General features: G+C 43.0%; 1 protein-coding gene across 4 annotated transcripts in view; it reads left to right on the forward strand.

Moving 5' to 3' along the window:
- Positions 1–24109, forward strand: part of LOC144525094 (alsin-like) — a 33994-nt gene that overhangs the window by 5430 nt on the left and 4455 nt on the right. For 2 of the 4 annotated variants that reach the window (XM_078261586.1, XM_078261587.1), the window contains exons 11-38: positions 300–475; positions 2896–3067; positions 4510–4606; positions 4799–4876; positions 5353–5580; positions 5900–6071; positions 6363–6558; positions 7527–7592; positions 7927–8086; positions 8956–9087; positions 9718–9846; positions 10247–10270; positions 12034–12104; positions 13238–13304; positions 13833–14011; positions 14430–14495; positions 14790–14888; positions 15147–15311; positions 15664–15775; positions 16301–16378; positions 16689–16825; positions 17122–17277; positions 17482–17596; positions 21865–22022; positions 22170–22268; positions 22467–22649; positions 22828–22873; positions 23549–23610. In XM_078261586.1, the coding sequence (XP_078117712.1) occupies positions 300–475; positions 2896–3067; positions 4510–4606; positions 4799–4876; positions 5353–5580; positions 5900–6071; positions 6363–6558; positions 7527–7592; positions 7927–8086; positions 8956–9087; positions 9718–9846; positions 10247–10270; positions 12034–12104; positions 13238–13304; positions 13833–14011; positions 14430–14495; positions 14790–14888; positions 15147–15311; positions 15664–15775; positions 16301–16378; positions 16689–16825; positions 17122–17277; positions 17482–17596; positions 21865–22022; positions 22170–22268; positions 22467–22649; positions 22828–22873; positions 23549–23610 (3423 nt within the window). The remainder of the gene's footprint in view (positions 1–299; positions 476–2895; positions 3068–4509; positions 4607–4798; positions 4877–5352; positions 5581–5899; positions 6072–6362; positions 6559–7526; positions 7593–7926; positions 8087–8955; positions 9088–9717; positions 9847–10246; positions 10271–12033; positions 12105–13237; positions 13305–13832; positions 14012–14429; positions 14496–14789; positions 14889–15146; positions 15312–15663; positions 15776–16300; positions 16379–16688; positions 16826–17121; positions 17278–17481; positions 17597–21864; positions 22023–22169; positions 22269–22466; positions 22650–22827; positions 22874–23548; positions 23611–24109) is intronic. The other 2 variants (XM_078261588.1, XM_078261589.1) reach the window with 2 other exon arrangements.

Here is a 24109-nt window from a genome sequence, read left to right on the forward strand (position 1 = left end):
AGTTTTCAGTAGTTGATAATGTGACACTTTGGTTAAGAATTTTAGGCAGTGCAATTCATCAGTGTTTTCAATAATCATAAAAAAGTCATGTTGAGAAGTTTTCACTCCAGAGAGAACATTTTTAGTGCTATTTTTGTCGATCTTCATTTTATTCAAGTGATTCTACTTCACCTCCGTTTAATCACTGTGAAAATAACAACAAGTCAAGCTTAACTTTAGAAAATTAACAAAGATAGTGTTTATCTGTGTTCCACATACCAACAGACTCTCATCTACAGTGTATTTGCTTTCCTATGCAGTGGAGTGGCCGTGGCGTACTCCTCCTCCCCAGTGTGTTTGGAAGAAGTTCGGCTTTGTCTGGAGGCGGAGAAGCAGACCCTGCAGGGGCAGAAAAGCTCCAGTCTCACAAATATAAACCAGAAGGGCAGAGCAGCAACAAACAGGAGACGCTCCCTGCCTGGAATACCCACCCGTGGTAAGAATGGTAGGGTGTGAACAACTTGACAGCACGTTTGAGAAATATAATAATATGTTGTGGGGCCTAAAACGCTCATTATACTCGCCATTCCCGACCTGTCGCGCGACAGTGTGACGTCATGGGAGCACCATAACGATTTATACCCACGCGTGGTGGTCGCGACACTAGTTGCAGTCTTCTCCTGAACAGAAGTGTCGCAACTGAGGAAAGGCTACCGACTTTGCTATTTCTACGGACTAGAAGAAGTAGGTAAACAATGGCAGAACTTGCAGCAGCATTGACGTCAATGTCAAAGGTGGCTAAGATGATATTGGGAGTCAATGGATAAGGAAGAACAGCTGCTTTTGAGCCTGCTTGCAAAGAAACGAAGAAAAAGAAGGTGGAATGTTCGTCCTTGGAATAACGGCAGACATAAATATGGTGAGTTCAATATTTTTGTGAAAGAAATGAGGATGATAGACGAAGAGAAGCAATTTGAATACTTCAGAATGTCTGCGCAACGATTCAATGACCTACTTCGTCGGATCAAGCCTTTCATTCACCATAAAAGTCTCATCTTAACCCAGTAAGTTTACAAGAGAGACTTGCAGTCACTCTGAGAGTCCTGGCATCCGGTACCAGTCAGAATGCAGTTGCTATTGGTGCACTTGCTCGGAAAGCTTGCCCTCGAACTTGTCCATGCTTCCTGTTTCCACTTTGTCCTGCCCACTTCTGCAAAATGCTTCTTCTTTTCCCGGTATGGTGTCTCTCTCTGACCACATATTTAAGGCTGTTTGACTCCCTGTGGTCTGTACATAAAGAATCGTACAGATGTTTGTACAGGCGAACATGCTCGGCCAGTCTTCCCAGCCGACCATGTTGAACTGAAAGCCCAGCGTGCGCCGGGTTACAGAAATTCAGAGGTGCACGACCATGTGGCACAACAAAGCCTTCGCGCTGGAAACGACAGCCGTAGTTTTATGGATTGCGCAACTCACTCCGGGAACACCGCGGCAACCATAAACCTGGCTTGAGTATGGAACCAGGGGCCCATTAGCTTAGCTCAGCATAAAGACTGGAAGAGGCTGTTCACCAAGAAATATTTTGCCGTGAGCTAACATGTTTTAGCTAGCTTTAGAGTTGCTGGTAGTAGTATTTTTTTTAAACTTTAGACAGAGCCAGAGCCTAACGTGTTTCGCCCTGTTTTCAGTTTTTGTGCTAGGCTAAGCTAACTGGTTCAAGCTTCATACTAAGTGTACCTGCAAGATTTGAATGTGCCACCACAGACACAAATACACATATACATAAATACACATACATGATCTGGTACCAATGAAGTAAACAATATCCCCAGAATCACTGAAATGGGTTGTCTCTGTGAAGTTGCAGCCTGGCTAACAAGGAACAAGTACACATTTTATCTCCAATGGAAACACACAATACAGTGTCTGCCTGTGTTTGCCTTTCACTTTGACGTACTGAACAATAATGGGTTTTCCTGCATCTGATGTCACAGCTCAGATCAACTGATATGAAAGTCAAGATTACAGCATACACATGCTCACATGATAAATGTATCATTATCTTGAGATAACGTTATTTGCTTTCTTGAGATAACATAATAATGAACTATTATAAGATAATAAAAATGACTACACATAAAAATCAGAAAGTCCTTTAGTCACAATATATTGCCTAAGCCAAATGACGATTATTGTGATGTTTTACCCTTAATTGTATTATGCTCAATTAATCATTTAAAGTCTCTTTACACTTTATATATCCACAGGAGAATGTATGAAGTGTATCGATAGTGCCACAAAATACATGGTTGGACCTTTTAGGGAAATTGTGATTAGCAGACGCACCGCAGTAGACTTACTTTAGTTTCATTAGTGTCAGAATGAAAGTCCCTCATCCTTCAACACAGATCTTAAAACCATCCCCCATATAGACCTTTTTCAGTTTTAGTAGTCCCCAAAAGCTTTATGTATTTAGCCTGTGTGGCTGAACAACTTCATTATCTTCCACACAACTCATCTCTTGTTGGGATGCTAGGAGCTCACTAGGTTATTAGAGCGTGTTCATACCAAACCTGTTTGGTATAAACAAACGTTTATTTAGGCTGGTGAGAAAATTGTATGTGAACTCTGGTGCACATTGTTTGTGGAGATAAGGCAACACAGACCAGCTACAGACTCATTATACTTGTTATATGTGACACTTATATAGATTTTTGTTTATGTCTTATATTTCCTTCGTCATGTTGTAGTTTGAGACACATCATCTACTTCCTCTGTTTGTAGTGGCTGCTGTTACGTATGACGGATGAAGGGCTTTTGCAGTCTTGACAGATGCTCAAATGTAACTAGTAGGTGATGGTTCAGTTGGTTGAAACAACACTGTTACCAGGACTTTACCATGTGTTTTTCTTTCAGGGTCTCCACGGCAACTGCGGTCTTGTGCCTACAGGCCATCCTCTGCTTGTTGGTCCCAGGTTGTTGCTGCAGCAGAGGAGGCTGGAGATGGGCTGCCGTCTCTGGAGACAGAAGTGTGGAGCTGGGGCCGCGGGTCTGAGGGGCAACTGGGCCACGGAGATCAGCTCGCTAGGTGTGGACACATTACAGTACACACATACGCTTATAGTATATCCCCACTTATAATACCCACTTATAGCTGCAATACTTATAATATAATATATTCTTATACATTAACATAAATCAGTATAAAAGAAAATAATTTGACACAAACCGTCAGTATAACAGTTTGTCCTGCAACAGATTTGGAGGTTCAGTCTTCACTGACTCCATGTGAAAACGCCATGCCGTTATAGCCATGTTAACACTATGGGCCCTATCTTGCACCCAGCACAGCGCAAAGGCCGACACAAGTGTCTTTGCTAGTTTAAGACCGACCATAATTTCCCATCCAGCGGCTACAACATTAAAATAGCAAATGCACCTGCGCCCATCTGTGCGCCCAGGGGTGTGCTGGTCTTACAGGGAGGTGTGTTCAGGTGAATTCTTGGCATATTGCTATCTTGAGGCAGCGGAAAGTGATTGCGCCATTGACCAACAAAAACCTGGTCTAAAGTCAATAGCGCAGCATTTCATTGTTATTTTAACAGCGCATTTGTAAAATGCGCCTAGGCTCGTGTACAGCGCGCGCACACTATGCTTGTTACACGTACACAGGGACACGCAGCAGCACACAAACATGCAAAAGATTAAAACTAGAAATACAATGTTAAATATCCGCCATCATAATAGCAGTGTGCCAAGGTACAAATGCGCCTGGCTTTTAAAGGGAATGGGGACTCTGATTGGTTTATTGCATGTTACGCCCAAAACACACCTATGAATTAATGAAGACACTAAGTACAACCCTTTTGAACCATGCGCCTGGCACACGGACCCTTTTTTCCTCCATTAAACTAGCAAAAGTGGATTTGGACACACCTTAAATGCACCCGCGCCAGGTGCTTCATGCCGTGCGCTTAGATCGTTAAAATAGGGCCCTTTGGGAAAATCACTTAATCAAAGACAGTTAATTAGTTAGATTTTAAATGTAAATACACGACTTGTGTTAGATAAGAAGCACAAGTCGATGAGTATAACGTCATCAACACATTTAAAAATAAATTATTATATATTTATTATTAATAATTAATATAATAATTATTATATTAATGCTGTAATTGTGTGATAGTACTTACTTTACATGACAAGATAAGAAAATAAATTCCGTGAAATGCACTTGCTTTAAAAGTCACAAAGAAATGAAATACACAAGACTAGACTTATAACTCTTACACAATGTCTACACAATCTGTTTAATATGAGCAGCATGTTAGCACAGTCAGATAGTCACTGTAGTAGTATGTAAATCGTGCGTATACTGAAAATACACTTTGGGTTGTGTTTAGGTGTAAGCAGTGCTAGTGAAATTCAAGCCGTTATGTGGCCTGTGCAGACATGCGTGTTGGATAAAAACACAGCTGAAACGCCTCCAATGTAGACAAGCTGTTACAGTGTGTGTTTGTGTGTGTCCAGACTCCAGCCTCTGTGTATCAAGTCTTTGACAGGGGAGGAAGTGATCAAAGTCGCCACAGGGTCACACCATTCACTGGCTCTCACTGCTCACTGCCAGGTAACAGACACACAGCACACATTTAATTGTACGTTTGTATGAGGACTCTCATTGACATAATATGCTCCTTGGCCCCTGACACTATTCCTTAACCATCACAAATACATGCCTTACCCTAAGTAACCTAAGCACACACACATTTAAGCACACACACATTTACACCAACTAACTTATCTGTTTGCTGTTTTCCAGGTGTACTCATGGGGCAGCAACATGTGTGGACAGCTCGGTCATGTCAACAGTCCTGTCACTGTACCTCAACAGGCAAAGGTAGAGCAATCAGTCATGTCTCTTCTTTAATTCATTCAGTGCTTAACTAATTTACAGTATTTCACATGTTTAGTCACATATTGATTTATTTCTTGAAATGCTTATTTCTTATTTCTCATTTTTTATTTTTATTCACTGAAACAAATTCAGTCATTCACACAATCAATCAGTCAATAAATCAATTAATTTATGCCATATCCTGACAGCATATTACACAGAAATGTATTACTGAAAATTATAAATGAACATATCATTAGAGGGATGTCGTTCGTACTGTAAAACATACTCGAGGACATACAGTATGAATGCAAATGTGCTGAAATAACAGCTAGTGAGAAGAAAATAGCACTGTGTGCCAGGTAACATGTAAACATGTACAGTAAAGTAATCATATTGTAGTCACACTAACAGATCTACAACAAATCAGTAAATAGACTAATAGCATTCTGTGTTTTGTCCCTGGCTGGCCACTGTAGCTGTCTGATGGTCTTCGGGTTTGGGACGTGTCAGCCGGTCAGAGCCACTCCCTCCTCCTGGCTGACGGAGACTGTGTCCAGCCAGTCCTGTTGTACTGCGGCCAGCAGCAGGAGCCAACGTCAGCGCCGAGTCCGAAGTCCCACCAGAGTCAAAGTTCACGTCAGAGGTCCCCCAACAGTGTGGAGAGTTATACAGTCAGACCCACCCTGCTGCCCTTCTGCATGGAGGTTTGTAGCTCCTTAACACAACTGTTTGTGGTTTATTACTCCTACTTCAGTATGGTTAAAGTACAAAGAAGTATCCTTTATAAAGTTATATTTGCGGTATTGACCGAAATCTTTAAACAGACAACAGATACATTCACCACACAGAGACGGTAATCATTCACAGCTGCCATTTTGAAATCTGGTGGACATACGTGGAACAAAGGGAGAAAGTCAAGAGAAAGCTGAGAGACATTACAAAACATTAGAAGCAACAGCGAGAAACCACAAAATACTGGAATCCTGTTAATGTATGACTAACAAGGAATTATTCTGTGTGTAGATGGGTTACATCAGCACTGTGTGCAGCGGCGGTCAGAGCTGTGCGGTGTTGGCAGACCAGAATGTCATGGGTTTTATCTCAGCTATCCATGAGCTGGCCTCCAGAGAGAGACAGTTCTACTGCTGGTCAAGCACCGTCATGGAGCGCCTCCTCACACCGCTACGCAACAGAGGTGAAAGTGTCTCTGTACTGGCTCCGTCTTTGTTGATTAGCACCAACTGCTGTTATGCATCTACTCTGCATTTCCATCCCTGACCCACTTATCATTGGGGATTTTGAATATGTGAATTTAAATGTTCCTCTTAAATGTAAATGAAAACATATGAAATTGTTGCAAATAGAAACAAAACTGTGCATACAATATAACAAATTATCTGTGAAATAATACATTCCGAGCATCTAATAAGTGCATTAGTAGTAAAGCATCAACTTAATATTTGTGTCTGTGTGTTCTCCTGCACAGAGAGCGTGTGTCCGTCGTTAGGTGAGCCATGCACTCATCTCTTCTTCTCCCTCTGCGAGAGTTTTGTTCGTCTGAGCGTCCTGATCGGTCGACACTCCACGTCACTCAGCTACTTCCTGCATGATGTGCAGGGCTGTGATGTCACTTCCCTTCCCCTGCTGACACATGCTGAGCACTTTCTGGACATCTATAAAGAGTAAGGTTCACCTTTTTGTCTCAGCACACAAAAAGCCCATACTGTATTTATTAATACCGACATTCTCATATTTTTGATAGCAAATATACCTCTACATGTCTTCTGGTTATTGTGGATTTTCTTGGAGTTTTAGTCCCAGTTTAACTTTCCATGTGCTTTAATGTTCCTCTCATTTACTTTGTGTTTCAGCCCATTTTGTTTTGTAGTGCCAGTAAAGAACCTGTATTAAACTCTCATTTAACACCATTATTTTACATATGCTTTAACAGTTAAAAATTACAGTAAATAGCAGCTTATATTATTTATCTCAATGTTAAAGGTCCACTTCTGTAACAAAAGACCCCCCATGCAATATATGTACTGTCAATGACTGCATAAATCTGTTTGAATACAATGCTTTTTGAATGAATTATTATTGTCCAGACTGTAGCCAAACTGTAAACTGATTAGCTGGAAATAATTTTGGAAAACCAGTTACATGGGTTTAAAACACAAAACAGGAAGGTGGTGATGGTGCAGTGGATATGACACATGCCTTTGGTGTGGGAGACCTGGGTTTGTTTCCCACTGTGATACATCAATCAATGTGCAAGACACTTAACCCCTAGTCGCTCCAGAGGTGTGCAACCTCTGACATGTATAGCAATTGTAAGTCACTTTGGATGAAAGCGTCAGCTAAATGACCTTTAACGTAAAAGGTGCCATTGATTTTTCAGAGCAAATAAAGTTAACGCTTACAGAGTTTCTGTTGACAGTAGATAGTGCAAACAGTCTAGAGAGTACAAGGATATTATTTTGACGAGCATACTCTCTTTGTCTTCTGTGTATCGTAGTTTGGCAATGGAGAGTAGACGGAGAGTACAAGTTGTTTTTTACCCAGGACTTACTGGTACATTTGACATTTTTATATTGTATCTAGTGAAAACCCAAATTAACATCTCTCCCTCTCTCTGTTGCTGTCTCTCTAGGTATTGTTCTTCAGTAGGCGACTTCCACGTGATGGGCGGATTCCGATCACTCCATAAACTCTCACTGTAAGCGCCTTTTTATTTTTTTTCTTTGTTTTCACTTCCTGCTAACCTCACTTGGCTTTACCCCAATGTTAGCAGAGATAACATTCACCATTAATGCTGATGATCATGCTCGTGCTAAATAGCCAGCTATTCTGTATTTTTTGTATCCAAAACAAACCACAAACCTAAAACACAGGAAGTGATCCTGTGCAGAGTTGCCGAACGGACATTTTTTAGAAAAGCAAATGGATTTGCTCCCATCAACTGAAAACAGACACATATTTAGATTAAAATACTGAAGATAATTGAGTCTTGAGTGGTATGTCTCTTTGTCTCTCTGTGCGTTTCTGTCCAGTGAGTGTCTAGGCTCTAAGCAGGCCATGCTTGCTCAGCTGTGTGTATCAGACCAGTCTGTCAGTGGTGATGTTGATCTGGTTTCCTTGTTGTACTGGCCTCTGCAGCAACTCCACCAGTATAGCCGAGTCCTGCTCAAACTGGCAGCCTGTTACGATGTGGTGAGGAGGAAGCTCTCTCTTTGTTCTGTTCTGTTTACTCAAACACTCTTTTGATCTTCTCTTTTTCTTTTCTCTTCCACCTTTTCCAAATGTGTTTATTTCTCATGAGTAACTTTGGATATATCGTAACTTATTACTGATATTGCATTAGCTTCAATTTTTATCAATAACTTCATAGATAAATAGTTTATAAAGATATAGTAAGAATGGTTAAAAAACAAGCTTAGAGATACTGTATCTTAAATAATATAACAAACATTTACATATGAAATTGAGTTATTTAGCAGTAAATAAAATACATTTAAAATGACAAACTAAAGCTTAGCAGATTTTTATTTCCATGTTCAACATGTGAAGAGAATATGCCTTTACTACTGAAACTACTGTTTGGTGATTTCCAAAACTGTTTACTGGTAATAGACATTCCTCCATTGTTTTTCAGTCTCCTTAACATAATTACACTCCTGTCAAGCTCTTGAGACTGGTTATTTTGTGGGCAGTGTTACATACTTTATATGTATTTACTATTATCATAATAACAGATTTTGAGAATGTTGCAGTCTTGGCAGAAGTTAATGCATTCTTGTGTGCTTTGTTGTTATTTTGATGAAGTCAGTCCTCATATATTTATACAGTGGAGTAGAAAATATTCCACTGTATCTTCCATTTTGTGGGAATTAAAATGTCCAAATTTGTTACAGTGGCCAGGCAGTCTGCTAGGATGTACTGTGTATTTTGAACTGTGATCTGTTAATGGAGGTATACTTTCTGTAAGAGCCGGTCAAGTGGACCCATTTTTATGTTCTGAAATTTAAAAGAAAGAAGAAAAAAACAAACAGTTAACCTCTCTTAATTTCTCTCCCACCTAGATAACTACAGAGTATCAGTCCCTCCATCAGGGCTGTGGTCAGTATGACTCCCTGTCTTTGTCCCTGTTGAGGAAGAAGAAGGAGGCTGAAACCACCTTCCTCTTCTGGAAGACCCATTCTGGAAAAACTACTGTGAGTACCACTCTTTGTTAAGTTATTTAGACCTGCTATCATTCTTCCTGATTATACTGTTTGGGTGAGAAAACGCTGAGAGATTTTACATTGCCAAACTACGATACACAGAAGACAAAGAGAGTATGCTCGTCAAAATAATATCTCTGAGATCCTAAACCACTAAACTCTACGTGTGACATTTATTTCACTACCCAGGACTAAGGCTGTTCCTGCTCACAGGATACAGGAACATTTTAATTTAGCAACCATTGCTGTCTGTTTGCTCCTTTTACATTTGTTATTATTCACAAAGAGAGCTTTTTGACCTTGACTTGACCACTTGGGTAATTGTACTCCAATACGAGCTTTACCACTTGAGTTCTCTAGGTTACCTGATAGCTGAGGTTAGGTCAAGGGGTAAGGCTGGGGTTAGGGTAACCCAAACCCTAACTCCAAAATGATGACTTTTGTAAAAGAAAAGAAACCAAAATGGGAGGATTGCAGCTGACAGCAGTGTTTTCTACAGTTGTACAGAAAGTCTCAAGGTGGGAATTCATAAATGCAGCATGTCTATCTACTCTAAAGTGTAAGACACAGTTGTTTGTCAGATGTCTAACCAGCAAATGTACATGTATGTTTGTTCATCAGGAGGTCCTGCGTCTCCCACAGCGTCGTGTGTTGTGTGAAAGCAGCAACAGATCTCTGACTCTGCAGAATGCCGGGCGGTTCTCCAACCACTGGTTCATACTATTCAATGACACACTGGTGCACACACAGGTACACACACATGCAAACACAGAAAATCTGTACAACAAAAGATCCAAATTATATTATTTTTCTCTTACGTTTAGGTAGTTTAAATTCTTGATGGACACCAGTTTTTTCTTTACAGACAGAAGTTGATATGTAAATAGGATTGGCTAACGATGCCTACTATAGGGTGGAGCGAGCACAACGGACCCATCTGTTAAAAACTTTTTAAATGAACTTCAAATTGTCTTACAGTGAACAACAACAACTACTTTTTTATACATCAGAGAAAATCCGCAGGATCTTTGTTAGTCTCGTTCACATCAGACAAAGCTTCCACTGGATCTGTCCTCCTGTAGTTTCTTGACATCTACCATGTTTTGTTAATAAAGTTTATATTTGTACATTGTATCTTTTATTCACCTAGGCTGCCATTCCCTCTCAGAGCCTTGTAAGTATATCTGGCACCAGTTTACCAAACTTCACCTTCAACCAGTTTAACCACCCTGAGCTTAGCGCTGCAGCAGCATGGGCGGGTCGGCCTCTCTTCAGTGCTTACACTCTGACAGGTTCACAAGGGATTAGTAAGCAAATAAATAAACAAACAAATGTTAACACAGGACTTTCTGTAACGTTATAGAGATTTTTCATGCAAAACCCAATACATTTTTCAGTTCCCAGTTTAGTAGGCACACCTAGTATAAACTTATGTAGTTCAGGCCAAGAGCCTTACAATAATAAATCCTATAGGTTATAATGTTTTTATTTTTTATTTTTCAACCCTAACCCCAATGAGAGTAGACTAACTGAATTATTATTGGGCTTTGTAATATTGCACACCTTAGCATTGCAAATGTTCTGTGTTAATATTTATTTTGTACATGTTGTCCTGATGTCTGTCTACCAAACAGGCTGCTGTGTGTGTGGATTTGGGTTAAGACATGTTTGCAACCGTAACGTTAATCAATCAGTGCTGAAAATACTGTAGATGAGGTCATAGTTGCAGTAGCTCATGTTGGTGAAAGGATGCAACTCACAGCTGCATAGCTTTCAAAAGCATCTGAACCAAGACCCAAGCAACAAGACAACGTGTTTGTCACTGATTAGATGACAACATATCTACTGTTGACTTGTCCTGTGTGTCTCTCCCTCTCTACTTTGTGTTTGTTTCAGTATAAAATAGTTTGGTACTGAATCCTGCCTAATAGTTTGCCCTCCTATCTGTTTTCTTTGGTTGGTGTATTAATAGACAGCAGATAGTGGTGAAACTTGTACCATTTCTCTTTCTCTGTGGTTTTGGGTTGATGTTCTGTGTTGTGTTGTGTAGCAGACCTTTAGTATGGTGTTAATCCTGCATTGCACATGGATACACATCTTGCCTAGTACATTTAATAGTTGAGCTTTGTTTAGTTAAACTGGATGAAGTTATACTGCAAGCATCAATAAATCACAGATACGTGGCATTGTTGCTAAGCATTCTCTAAAGCATTAAGGCTGGGACAGACAATATGCTTTTGTCCCGATTTGATTAATCACGATACATTGGTGCAGATTTGATTTATTGCGATTCAGTAGTATTGAGTATAGCGATTAACAAAACTAAAATTTGTTTAGGTGAATCATTGGTTAAAAAATTAAGCATACTGTAGATTTTTAGATTCACTACCTTCAAGGAAACCTTATTTTTAGTTCCAGTATATAGGGAAAAAACCCAAAACCCATCAGAGACTTGAAACTTACTTGAGATAAGACAAACAATCGAAAAACCCAATATATGCTTTGTGAAATATTTGTTTTTTTTAAGTTTGGTTTAGTTTTTTTACAAGAGTTATGTGGACCCATTAATCTAATACCATGAAAGTCCAAACTCAGTGGACGAAGTAGGTCATTTTTGTAACAGAATTAGGTAGTGGTGTTACCGTACAGTGACATCTAAATCAACATTCCTTACATGCACACACTAGTAAAACTGAAATTACATTGGTGATATTTTGTATAACTTCCCTTATTCACAAGAATATTCAAAACTACAGTGAGACATGTAAAGAGGCAACTATATATGGGTAATTTCTCTCTCACTCACACAATCTGGATTTGGTCATTTCTGTAAACATTGATTTGGTAGGCTCAGATAATGTGAGAATTATCAATGTCCCACATCTGCAGAAAGACGGTGATAAAATACCTGAACCGCTGCTGTGTCTCTCTCTGCAGTTCTCCACACATCACGTCTACCCTCTGACCTGTCTGTGGGCAAAACCACTTACTGAAGACAGCAGCGGACTGTGAGTTTTTATTTTATTTTATTATTTTTTTAATCCAAACTGAATAACAAAGCTAACGTGACTAATTCTAATAGAAAGTGATGGATGTGGCTAAAAAATCAGAGAGGCCCGCTGCGTCGAGGAGCAAACCTCCACACATGGGGCGCCCGCTCCACCAACCGAGCCATCCTGGCGCCCATGTGTGGAGGCTTGCTCCTCGCCGCAGCGGGCCCGGGTTCGACTCCGACCTGCGGCCCTTTGCTGGATGTCGTTCCCCCCTCCCCTTTCATGTCTTCAGCTCTTCTGTCAAGTAAAGGCCTAAAAGTGCCCAAAAAGAAATCTTAAAAAAAAAAAAAGCCATTACTGTTCATGATGATAAATATGAACATAAGACATGTCATCCACCCCAACATGTACAGTAATGTTACCCTATAGCTTCAGCATTGTTTGCTGATACCACAAACATGGACACAGTGTGATGTCACCCAGGTCTGAAAAGATTCTGGATTTTGAGTTTACCACTCAGAAAATCCCTATTAGATCATTTGTTTGCCCATGGATGGAGCTGAAGCGGGTCAAGCTAGCAGCAAACATTATGGCTGTCATTTAAAGAAACGCACTGCGTGTCCGGGTTGGATCAGTGGTAGAGCAGCGCACATATACTGAAAGGTTTATGCCTCGACGCAGAAGTCCAGGGAATCTGACCTGTGACGATTTCCTGCATGTCTTCCCCCTCTCTCTCCCCTTTCTCACCTAGCTGTCCTGTCAAAAATGAAAGGCGGAAAAGCCCTAAAAAAGAAACGCACTGCTCTTTAAACTGTAATATCAAGGTAATGGAACAATTTTCCCAGAGACACATGTTGGAGAAAGTGATATGAGTTCTCTTCATTCACTTTTTATTGACTTAATTCTTTGGCTCCAGCATCTAGTGGCTAATAGATGAACTGGTTTTAATGCACTTCAGTGCTGGTGAACATTAAGCCTCGATGGTTGCTTGCTGTTCGGCTGATATCTGGGTATATCTCTGGAACTACATCATACATAGCGGTGAAGGTTGATGTCTGTGTCACAGATTGAAAAATGGTTTGTCATTCATTGTTAAAACGTTTTATACAGATCAAGTTTATTATTGTCCTTATGGTGTGTGTCTTCAGCTATGCAATCACAATTACATGTCCAGAGGAGAGTTTCACCCTGGTGGCTTCGACTCCACAAGAAAAGGTACATTTATGGTTTATACACTTATTACCCACTTATTGCAGCTTGGTTTGTTATTCAAGAATTGTATGCATATTATTATTTGCAAATGATGCTGCAAATGTAGAACAAAAATGTAAATGATTAAGGTTGCTTGACGTAGAATGTCTTTTTGGTTTTTTAATATTAAGAAGTATTATGACATTTTGTGATAAATATTGATTTGTCTTGGAATTATCAATGGTTTGGCATTATTACTGCAACAGCTAGAAAGTGGCACATTTCTATTCAATGTACTGTACTACTAACAGCTTTTCATGTTTTGGCCATCCGATCATGCATCAAATACAAATATCTGACACTAAAAAACAACTTTCCTAATATGCTGATAAATACTTTCGATTTTTTATAGATAGATAGATAGATAGATACTTTATTAGTTTTAGTCAGGAGGCACTCAAATTTCTGTCAATGCATATTGCATAATGATTATGTCTCATGACGTCATCTTTAATTCAGAATTCTCTACTTTTGTTTTCTCTCTCTCTCCAGAACAAGTGGCTACGGTCTATTAACCAGGCGGTAGATCAGGTGCTGGGTGGTGCCAGTCAGGGGTCGTCACCAGGGATGACAGCAATGTCTCGCACTGCCTCATACACGTTCACCGGAGAGGGCCGGTTTAAAGACGCCCAATACACCGGGAGCTGGCTGGCAGGACGAGTTCATGGCAGGTGTGTGTGTGTGTGTGTGTGTGTGTGTGTGTGTGTGTGTGTGTGTGTGTGGAATAATGTTTGCATATAGGTGTGTCCATTAAATGTATTTTCAAGTGTGTGCATTGGTTTTTGGCAGCCCACTATAAACTCCTGGATATGGTTTCAGGATGTCAGTCACGACAGTGACATTAGTTTAGTTCACAAATTTCAAATCGGTAGTAGTAGAAACCTGTGTGGCGAAGAGGAACAGAGTAAATGAATCAATCAAAGTATTAGCAGGGAGTGAGTGAAATCAGCATTGACTGTGAACAACAATTTCCAGCATTGTTGAATACAGACTTTGTTAGAATGAAGGCTGAAGTTGATTCTTCCTGTAGTAGCTAATTAAATGGCTTTGTGCAAATAGTTGGATAGTTACATGTCTTTGCCTCTGCAGAGGCACCATGAAGTGGCCAGATGGACGGACCTACAGCGGGAACTTTAAGAAAGGACAGGAGGATGGGTAAGTACATTTACCTGGTGTAGTGCTAAAGATATGGTTAACGTGTAAAGTTGTTCATTTCCAATATGACACATCTCTCTACCTTTTTAGGGAGATCTGTAATCAGAAGTTAAAATATTGAAATACTTGCAGTAACAGAAAATAGTGTGTTTAGTCCTGTTCTGTTTTAAACATCCAGTATGCCTAAAACAGTAAAACCAGCTGGTGGCCTTTGCTATTTATATCTGTGTAATTAACTAGCAAAGATTAAACTGTTGTCTCAACAGTTTGTACAATTGTTATTTCTCTTTCCAGCTATGGAGAGTGTATAATACCTAACAAAGTGCTGAAGAAGCCAGACAGCTACCAAGGACACTGGAGAGATGGCAAGATCCATGGTTTCGGAAAGTACAAGTCAGTACACTGTTTTCTACTGACTTTTTAGTAAAGTAGAGGGTAACATAGGACAAATGACCTGTATATAAATTGCACATAACAGAGTCACAGACTGATCAAGTCACTCATGTAAAGGCAATATTCAGTCTTTGGGCATCGTGTCTGACTCCCACACCCACAACCCTGTCAGTTGTGGCGCCTTGCTCTGCACATGAACATACAGAGAGCCACCATCTGTGTGTGTATTCATGTCTCTGTGGGTTCTACCTGCTGTAGGTATGCCAGTGGTGAGGTGTACGAGGGCTGTTTCTGTGATGGGCACCGGCACGGTTATGGCATGCTGAGCTCCGGGAGGCTGACCAAGAACTCCTCCAGCGTTTTCATTGGCCAGTGGGTCCACGACAGGAAGACGGGATATGGAGTCTACGATGACATCACCAGGTCTGATTAATGGTTTGGCTCATACCCAAGAAAGCTCCAGTAAGAGAGAGAATATTGGCTTATAGAGGAAGAATAAATGACTAGATACTTTCAGGCGAACTTCCACATTTTCGTAATATAAGCTGAAAAATTTATTATTTGGCAGATGAATAATAAGCACAGTTTGTTTTTATGATCAAGTATGGTTTTAGTTGTAAGTCCAAAGCATTTCAGAGGAATCTTGCATACATTTGTTTCTGCAAACTGCAAATTTTCCTTTCTGTACTTGATTTTGCTTTAAGTTAATTTAAATGTTGTACATGAAGACATACAAACTGTCACTAGTGTGACTTCTCCCATTTGCTCTCCCCAGAGGTGAGAAGTACATGGGACTGTGGTTGGAAGAGCAGCGGCATGGCAGCGCTGTGGTTGTCACCCAGTGTGGTGTGTACTTTGAAGGGACCTTCAGAGACAACAAGATGTGTGTAAGTTCACCCTAAAATATGTACTTCATCCTTCTAGCATATACAGTTAATGGCTGGATGTAAAGAGATTGAACTGCACAACTGTCTTCAACAGTCTGAGGAAGTTCAGGCATCAGTGTGCTTTGACAAGGTCTGCGTGAGTTTTCCACTTAAAGGAGGTATTGATTTTTGTGCCAAGGAATTTGAAAAACATTTGTCTGAGGAGCTTTAAACCTGGATTACCAAGTAGATTTTGGGCCAGTAAATAGTACTTATGATATAACGTCACGTAGCTTAACTCATCACGTCATATTTGTTATAATTCATTCTATTTTAAGCTACAAACCTATTAAATATATCAAGAGATAAAAGTTGGTGGATGACAGCAACTTATATGCGGATGCTCTGATTAAAGACACAAGTTGGTGCCACTTTGTTTTCTCATTATCAACTGTAGGTACCTAATGACTTCAGGCAATGATAAGATGAAAACATTGTAAATAAAATAATTTGAATGTGTAATTGTTATTTGATGTTTTGTATCAGGGTCCAGGTCTGTTGATGTCAGATGACGACACAGTTTTACATGGGGAGTTTTCTGATGACTGGACTGTCAACGGGAAGGTAGAAAGCTCCAGCTCCTTTAGATCTATGTGCTCTGTCTGCCTGTTTGCTATGCTCTCTAGCAGACGGGTATCTTATCCATGGTTTTTACTACTTCGTAATGTAACTGGGTCTTCTTGTTTCGGACTACATTTTGAAAATGAGTTACTTGTCTTTTTGTACTTAATTCCAATTTAAAATCTCACGGTTGTTAATACCTAATGGTTCCATGTTACTAGCAAGAAGCCCTAGTCAGTCACCAAAAAACCCAACCAATATAACTGCAAGACTATAATTTCATACCATCTAACTCCCTTCCCTTTTTCTTCAGGGTGTTTTATCCCAGGCTAACGGTGACTGCCTGCAGGGTCTATTCAGTGGAGAGTGGACCACAGGGCTGAAGGTGGTTGGAACTTACACCAAACCAGCTGCAGATGAACCAGAAAACAAAGAGAGAAACAGCCTGCTGTGAGTATTACTTTATACTCTTAAAAACCTGGAATTAACCTGTGTCCTGAACTGATTTATTTATTTAGAAAATGCCATGTGAATGCACTTATGTTGAGCAGCTAGTCCAGAAGTCTGCAGGTGTGTATTCATGTCTATGCCTTTTTAAAATGATTTGTGTGTGAATGTTCAGGTGTGTTAATCTATTGTGAATATTATTGTGAGGCTGAAGTTGTTACTGGTAACGGGGTATTCAAGTCTAAGACAGTTTTATATCATCTTGTGGTCATGTTGTGTTTATATGTGTGCGTGTGCAGAAGGCTGGGTCAGTACATGGTGCCTGCAGGTCAGAGGTGGCTCTGTGTGTTTGATGAATGTTGGAGTCGACTGGGCTGTGACGCTCCTGGGAGAGGAGAGAGGACTGTGGCCTGGGACAACATCGCTGTTACCATAACAACTGCACGAAGACAAAGGTAGATCCAGCAGCACACACACACACACACACACAGAAGCAAATGTAAATGGTATCATACCTTTTTCAGATATACGGCTGTCATATCTAAATAGGTGTGCGTGTGTGTGTGTGTGTGTGTGTGTGTGTGTGTGTGTGTGTGTGTGTGTGTGTGTGTGTGTGTGTGTGTGTGTGTGTGTGTGTGTGCGTGTGTGTGTGTGTGTAGCCCAGATCTCAGTAGGTCTCAGCGTAAAGTATTGGAGTGTTTGGAGATCATTCCTCAGCACGGAGAACCGGTGACCACCGCAAACTATGACAACATACGAAAATACCTCATCAAGGTAAAAGTGTGTGTGCGTGTGTACAGACTGATACAACATAAATTAGCTATAACATGAGGTGCTTTTGCTGTTTTGTCAATCCTTATTGTTATAATCTGGTAAACAAAATATTACAAATACCTTTTAGTATAACTTACAATACAATTAACCAGTACCATAAACTAGTCAAATCAACACCTAAAAGAGTCTTAACATTATGAAGGTCTGATTTATTGCAGGACTGTTGTTTTTGACTGCATTACAGTGGTTTTAGCTAAGTGTACTACACTAATAAACTGGCAAGTGAATAATCTATCAGGCTTTTGTCTAATGAGAATGGGTGAAGAGGGAACATCTGTAAGAAGTACACTTAAGGACATTTTTGCAGATGTATCTGATGTTCAAAGTACCTTAAAGGTGCTCTAAGTGATGTCACGCGTTTTTTAGGCTACAACATTTTTTGTCACATACAGCAAACATCTCCTCACTATCCGCAAGCTGCCTGTCCCCTGAACACACTGTAAAAAAAACGTGATCTCTGTAGACAGCCCAGGCTCCACAAACGCCAACAAAAACAAGCTGTGCCAACCTTCCATCCATCCATCTTCATCCGCTTATCCGGGGTCGGGTTGCGGGGGTAGCAGCTCCAGCAGGGGACCCCAAACTTCCCTTTCCCGGGCCACATTAACCAGCTCCGACTGGGGGATCCCGAGGCGTTCCCAGGCCAGGTTAGAGATATAATCCCTCCACCTAGTCCTGGGTCTCCCCCGAGGCCTCCTCCCAGCTGGACGTGCCTGGAACACCTCCCTAGGGAGGCGCCCAGGGGGCATCCTTACCAGATGCCCGAACCACCTCAACTGGCTCCTTTCGACGCAAAGGAGCAGCGGCTCTACTCCGAGCTCCTCACGGATAACTGAGCTTCTCACCCTATCTCTAAGGGAGACGCCAGCTACCCTCCTGAGGAAACCCATTTCGGCCGCTTGTACCCTGGATCTTGTTCTTTCGGTCATGACCCAACCTTCATGACCATAGGTGAGGGTAGGAACAAAAACTGACCGGTAGATTGAGAGCTTTGCCTTCTGGCTCAGCTCTCTTTAGTCACAACGGTGCGATAAATTGAATGTAATACCGCACCTGCTGTGCCGATTCTCCGACCAATCTCCCGCTCCATTGTCCCCTCACTCGCGAACAAGACCCCCAAGGTACTTGAACTCCTTCACTTGGGGTAAGGACTCATTCCCTACCTGGAGAAGGCACTCCATCGGTTTCCTGCTGAGAACCATGGCCTCCGATTTAGAGGTGCTGATCCTCATCCCAGCCGCTTCACACTCGGCTGCGAACCGCTCCAGTGAGTGCTGAAGGTCACAGGCCGATGATGCCATCAGGACCACATCATCTGCAAAAAAGCAGCGATGAGATCCCCAGCCCACCGAACTGCAACCCCCTCTCCACCCCGACTACGCCTCGATATCCTGTCCATAAATACTACAAACAGGATTGGTGACAAAGCGCAGCCCTGGCGGAGGCCAACTCTCACCTGAAACGAGTCCGACTTACTGCCGAGAACCCGGACACAGCTCTCGCTTTGGTCGTACAGAGATTGGATGGCCCTGAGAAGGGACCCCCTCACCCCCGTACTCCCGCAGCACCTCCCACAGTATCTCCCGGGGCACCCGGTCATACGCCTTCTCCAGATCCACAAAACACATGTAGACTGGTTGGGCATACTCCCAGGCTCCCTCCAGGATCCTTGCGAGAGTAAAGATCTGGTCCGTTGTTCCACGACCAGGGACGGAATCCGCATTGTTCCTCTTCAACCTGAGATTCGACTATCGACCGAACCCTCCTTTCCAGCACCTTGGAGTAGACTTTACCGGGGAGGCTGAGAAGTGTGATACCCCTGTAATTGGCACACACCCTCTGGTCCCCCTTTTTAAAAAGGGGAACCACCACCCCGGTCTGCCACTCCTTAGGCACGGTCCCAGACTTCCACGCAATGTTGAAGAGGCGTGTCAACCAAGACAACCCCTCCACACCCAGAGCTTTAAGCATTTCTGGACGGATCTCATCAATTCCTGGGGCTTTGCCACTGTGGAGTTGTTTAACTACCTCAGCAACCTCCACCAGGGAAATTGATGCCAATCCCCCATCATCCTCCAGCTCTGCCTCTACCATAGAGGGCGTATAAGTCGGATTTAGGAGTTCCTCAAAGTGCTCCTTCCACCGCCTTATTACCTCCTCAGTTGAGGTCAACAGCGTCCCATCCTTACTGTACACAGCTTGGATGTTTCTCCGCTTCCCCCTCCTGAGGTGGAGAACGGTTTTCCAGAAGTACCTTGGTGCCAACCGAAAGTCCTTCTCCATGTCTTCTCCAAACTTCTCCCACACACGCTGCTTTGCCTCTTTCACGGCAGAGGCTGCAGCCCTCCGGGCCCTTCGGTACCTTGCAACTGCCTCCAGAGTCATCTGGGATAACATATCCCGGAAAGACTCCTTCTTCAGTCGGACGGCTTCCCTGACCACCGGTGTCCACCACGGTGTTCATGGGTTACCGCCCCTTGAGGCACCTAAGACCCTAAGACCACAGCTCCTCACCGCAGCTTCAGCAATGGAAACTTTGAACATTGTCCACTCGGGTTCAATGCCCCCAGCCTCCACAGGGATGCACGAAAAGCTCCGCCGGAGGTGTGAGTTGAAAGTCTGTCGGACAGGGGCCTCCTCCAGACGTTCCCAATTTACCCGCACTACCCGTTTGGGCTTACCAGGTCTGTCCAGAGTCTTCCCCCACCCCCTGACCCAACTCACCACCAGATGGTGATCGGTTGACAGCTCCGCCCCTCTCTTCACCCGAGTGTCCAAAACATATGGCCTCAGATCAGATGAAACGATTATAAAATTGATCATTGACCTTTGGCCTAGAGTGCTCTGGTACCAAGTACACTTATGAGCATCCCTATGTTCGAACATGGTGTTCGTTATAGACAATCCATGACTAGCACAGAAGTCCAACAACAAACAACCACTCTGGTTTAGATCAGGGAGGCCGTTCCTCCCAATCACGCCTCTCCATGTGTCTCCATCATTACCCACGTGCGCGTTGAAGTCCCCCAGCAGAACTATGGAGTCCCCGACTGGAGCCCCATGCAGGACTCCACTCAAGGTCTCCAAGAAGGCCGAATACTCTGAACTCTTGTTTGGTGCATATGCACAAACAACAGTCAGAGTTTTCCCCCCCACAACCCGCAGGCGTAGGGAGGCGACCCTCTCGTCCACCGGGTTAAACTCCAACGTAGCAGCGCTCAGCCGGGGGCTTGTGAGTATCCCCACACCCGCCCGGCGCCTCACACCCTGGGCAACTCCGGAGAAGAAAAGAGTCCAACCCCTATCCAGGAGTTTGGTTCCAGAACCAAGACTGTGCGTAGAGGTAAGCCCCACCAGATCTAACCGGTAGCGCCCCACCTCCCGCACAAGTTCCGGCTCCTTCCCCCACAGAGAGGTGACATTCCACGTCCCCAGAGCCAGCCTCTGCTGCCCGGGTCTGGTCCGTCGAGGCTCCTGACCTTCACTGCCACCCATGTGGCAGCGCACCCGACCCACAGGTGGTGGGCCCATGGGATGGAGGGATGTCCGCCACGTAGCTTTTTCGGGCTGTGCCCGGCCGGGCTCCGTGGCAAACCCGGCCACCAGACGCTCGCTGACGAGCCCTCCATCTGGGCCTGGCTCCAGACGGGGGCCCCGGGCTTCCTCCGGGCAGGGTCACTTCATCCCTTCCTCGATTTTTCATAGGATTTTTGAACCATTCTTTGTCTGGCCCCTCACCTGAGACCACTTTGCCTTGGGAGACCCTACCAGGAGCACAAAGCTCCAGACAACACAGCCCTCAGGTTCATAGGGACACACAAACCTCTCCACCACGATAAGGTGATGGTTCCCGGAGAAGAGCTGTGCCAACCTGCACCACGAAACATAACAAACTTCCACCGTTCCAGCCAATAGCCGACAAGAAGGATTTGAGGGTGGGGGTTGGGGGGTTAGTGCACGGAAGGGAGGGAGAGGGGACAGGATGAGGAGAAGGGAGGGGCGAGCTAGCCTCGTTTTGTTTGAAAATACTTCGAACATCAACAAGAAGTGCCGTCACCCAACATCGCTTAGAGCACCTTTTAAGAAGGGCAGGTACAGCCTTAGTCTCCGACTGAATCAAAGAAAATACGGTCTGTTCCTTTATCTGTGGTTTTCTCTGTGTAATACGTGTGTGTGTGTGTGTGTGTGTGTGTGTGTGTGTGTGTCAGGCGTGTGAGACCCCTCACCACCCTCTGGGCTGGCTGGTGGAGACATTGGTGACGGCCTACAGGATGACTTACGTCGGTGTGGGATCCAACCGCAGGCTGCTCAGCCAGGCCGTCCAGGAGGTTCTGGCCTACCTTACACATTTCTACAGCATTGTCAGGTACATTCAAGTTCTCGCTTTTGATTGCCTCTTCACTGCTTCAGTGGACATGTATCTAGTGTACTTTGCATGGTATGTAAAAAAAAGAAGAAAAAAAAAGAAATGATTTAAGTCACTTTACTAAATAACATAAATTGTGGCCTGCAGGTTTCTGTTTTCTGGGTTACCAGATGATGGCGGCATCATCCCAGACCCCCCTGCCTCTCCATCTCAAAGCAGACATAACTCTAACATAGCAGAGCAATAGTGAGTGTCAACACACACAAACACGCAGTGTTATTATGCATCTGCCAGTGGTAAGACTCGGTCAGATGGATCATTGTTGAAACGATAAGTTTGTCAGCTTATCCACCTCATAGCTGTTGAAATAGACAGGCTGTATTGTATGTAGAACCTTCATCTCCCTTTCTGTCCTCCTCTCCCTCCTCCACCTTTTTCCTCCAGCAGTGTTGTGGTGGTGAGCTCCTCCTCTCTGCTCCTGCCTCAGCTGCTTCCTCGACTCTACCCTCCTCTCTTTACCCTGTACTGCCTGCAGGAGGAGCAGAAGGAGACCCAGTACTGGGAGCGCGTCCTCAGACTCAACAAACAGCCCGACCAGTCACTGCTCAGCTTCCTGGGAGTGCAGGAGTGAGTGTGGAGAGTCAACAAACACACGGAGACACACACATTTGTTTGTACACCCACAAGTTCTGTCTCTAAATGGCATTTAGATTAACAGTGTACTTGTGGTTGGTTTAAATACCTTTACAATTCTGACCACCTCTATTGCTAAGAGCTGCATGCTTACTTTTTGTTTCTCTTGTAGGAAGTTCTGGCCTGTGTGGATGTCAATTCTGGGAGAGAAAAAGCAGGTCAGATACTAATGGCGCTTTTCCATGACATGGTACCTGCTCGACTCGCCTCGACTCTACTCGCCTTTTTTGGTTTTCCATTACGAAAAAAAGTCCCTGGTACCTGCTAACAGGTACGTTTTTTTAGTACCACCTCAGTCGAGGTTCCAAGCGAGCTGAGCCAATACCAAAAGGTGACGTGAAAGCGACAGAGGGGGGTGTCCTGAACAAACCCGCCATTTTTAAATAGTTTAGCCAGCTGTGGTTTTTTTTGCTGCCTCCAGCTTCATTTGAAACAAAATGCGTATTCTGGCTGTGGCAACAACAACACACCTTCGACGTTCTGTGTGTGTGTCGCGTTAGGTCACGGCAGTTTACTGCGGCGCTGCTATGATGACCAGCCACGCTGAGGTGGTAATAAAATCTGCAGTGGAAAACGGACGCACAGTGTGTCGAGGCGAGTAGAGTCAAGGCGAGGCGAGCAGGTACCATGTAATGGAAAAACGCCATTAATGTACTATTTTCTCTTCATGGACCATTTCTCAATTCCTGCACTCCATTTCCTCCACCAGCTTTAAACCACCCATCACCCCCATCACTCACACACATAAGGGATTACCTGTGATTCTAATATAAATGTGATCTTGCATTTTTTGTTTTGTCCTCTACAACTGATTTTCTTTACTTGTATCACAGATTGTGTCCAGCAGTAAAGATGCCTGCTTTGTTTCTGCTGTAGAGACACTCCAACAAATCAGGTAGCTGCCATGTGTTTGTGGTGTTTTTATATTTTCTCCCAGACCCAGACCATGTACTACTCCTAAAAAACTAAAAGTGAAAGTCCTAGATGATAGTTGGACATGGTACAGTTTAGTTACAACGTTTGAAATGGTTTGCAGTGATTTGGCGTATGTGATGTCAGGGGGTACATGGTGCTTTTTTTTTTTTTTACAGCTTTTGGGGCAGAAACTTTTTTTGAAAATGTAAGAAGTTGGATTACTGGGGCTCGAGACAGTTTGCATGAAATCTTTAACAGTTTATTTTTTTTGAATATTTGAATTTTCACTCATTCTCGTGATCACAAGATTGCAAACTGATGGAGGGACTGAAAGAGTTTCACTCACTCAGCCAAGTCCCATTTTAAAGGTTTTACCACCAGTATGAAAAACAAACAAGCAAACCCCATCCCTTCACCTAATGCGACAAGGCTGTGACAGAATATTTCAGCAGAATTTTTTTTTGTATAACAGTGCAACT

Source organism: Sander vitreus, chromosome 11 (assembly GCF_031162955.1).
Source record: "Sander vitreus isolate 19-12246 chromosome 11, sanVit1, whole genome shotgun sequence".
Lineage (NCBI taxonomy): Eukaryota > Metazoa > Chordata > Actinopteri > Perciformes > Percidae > Sander > Sander vitreus.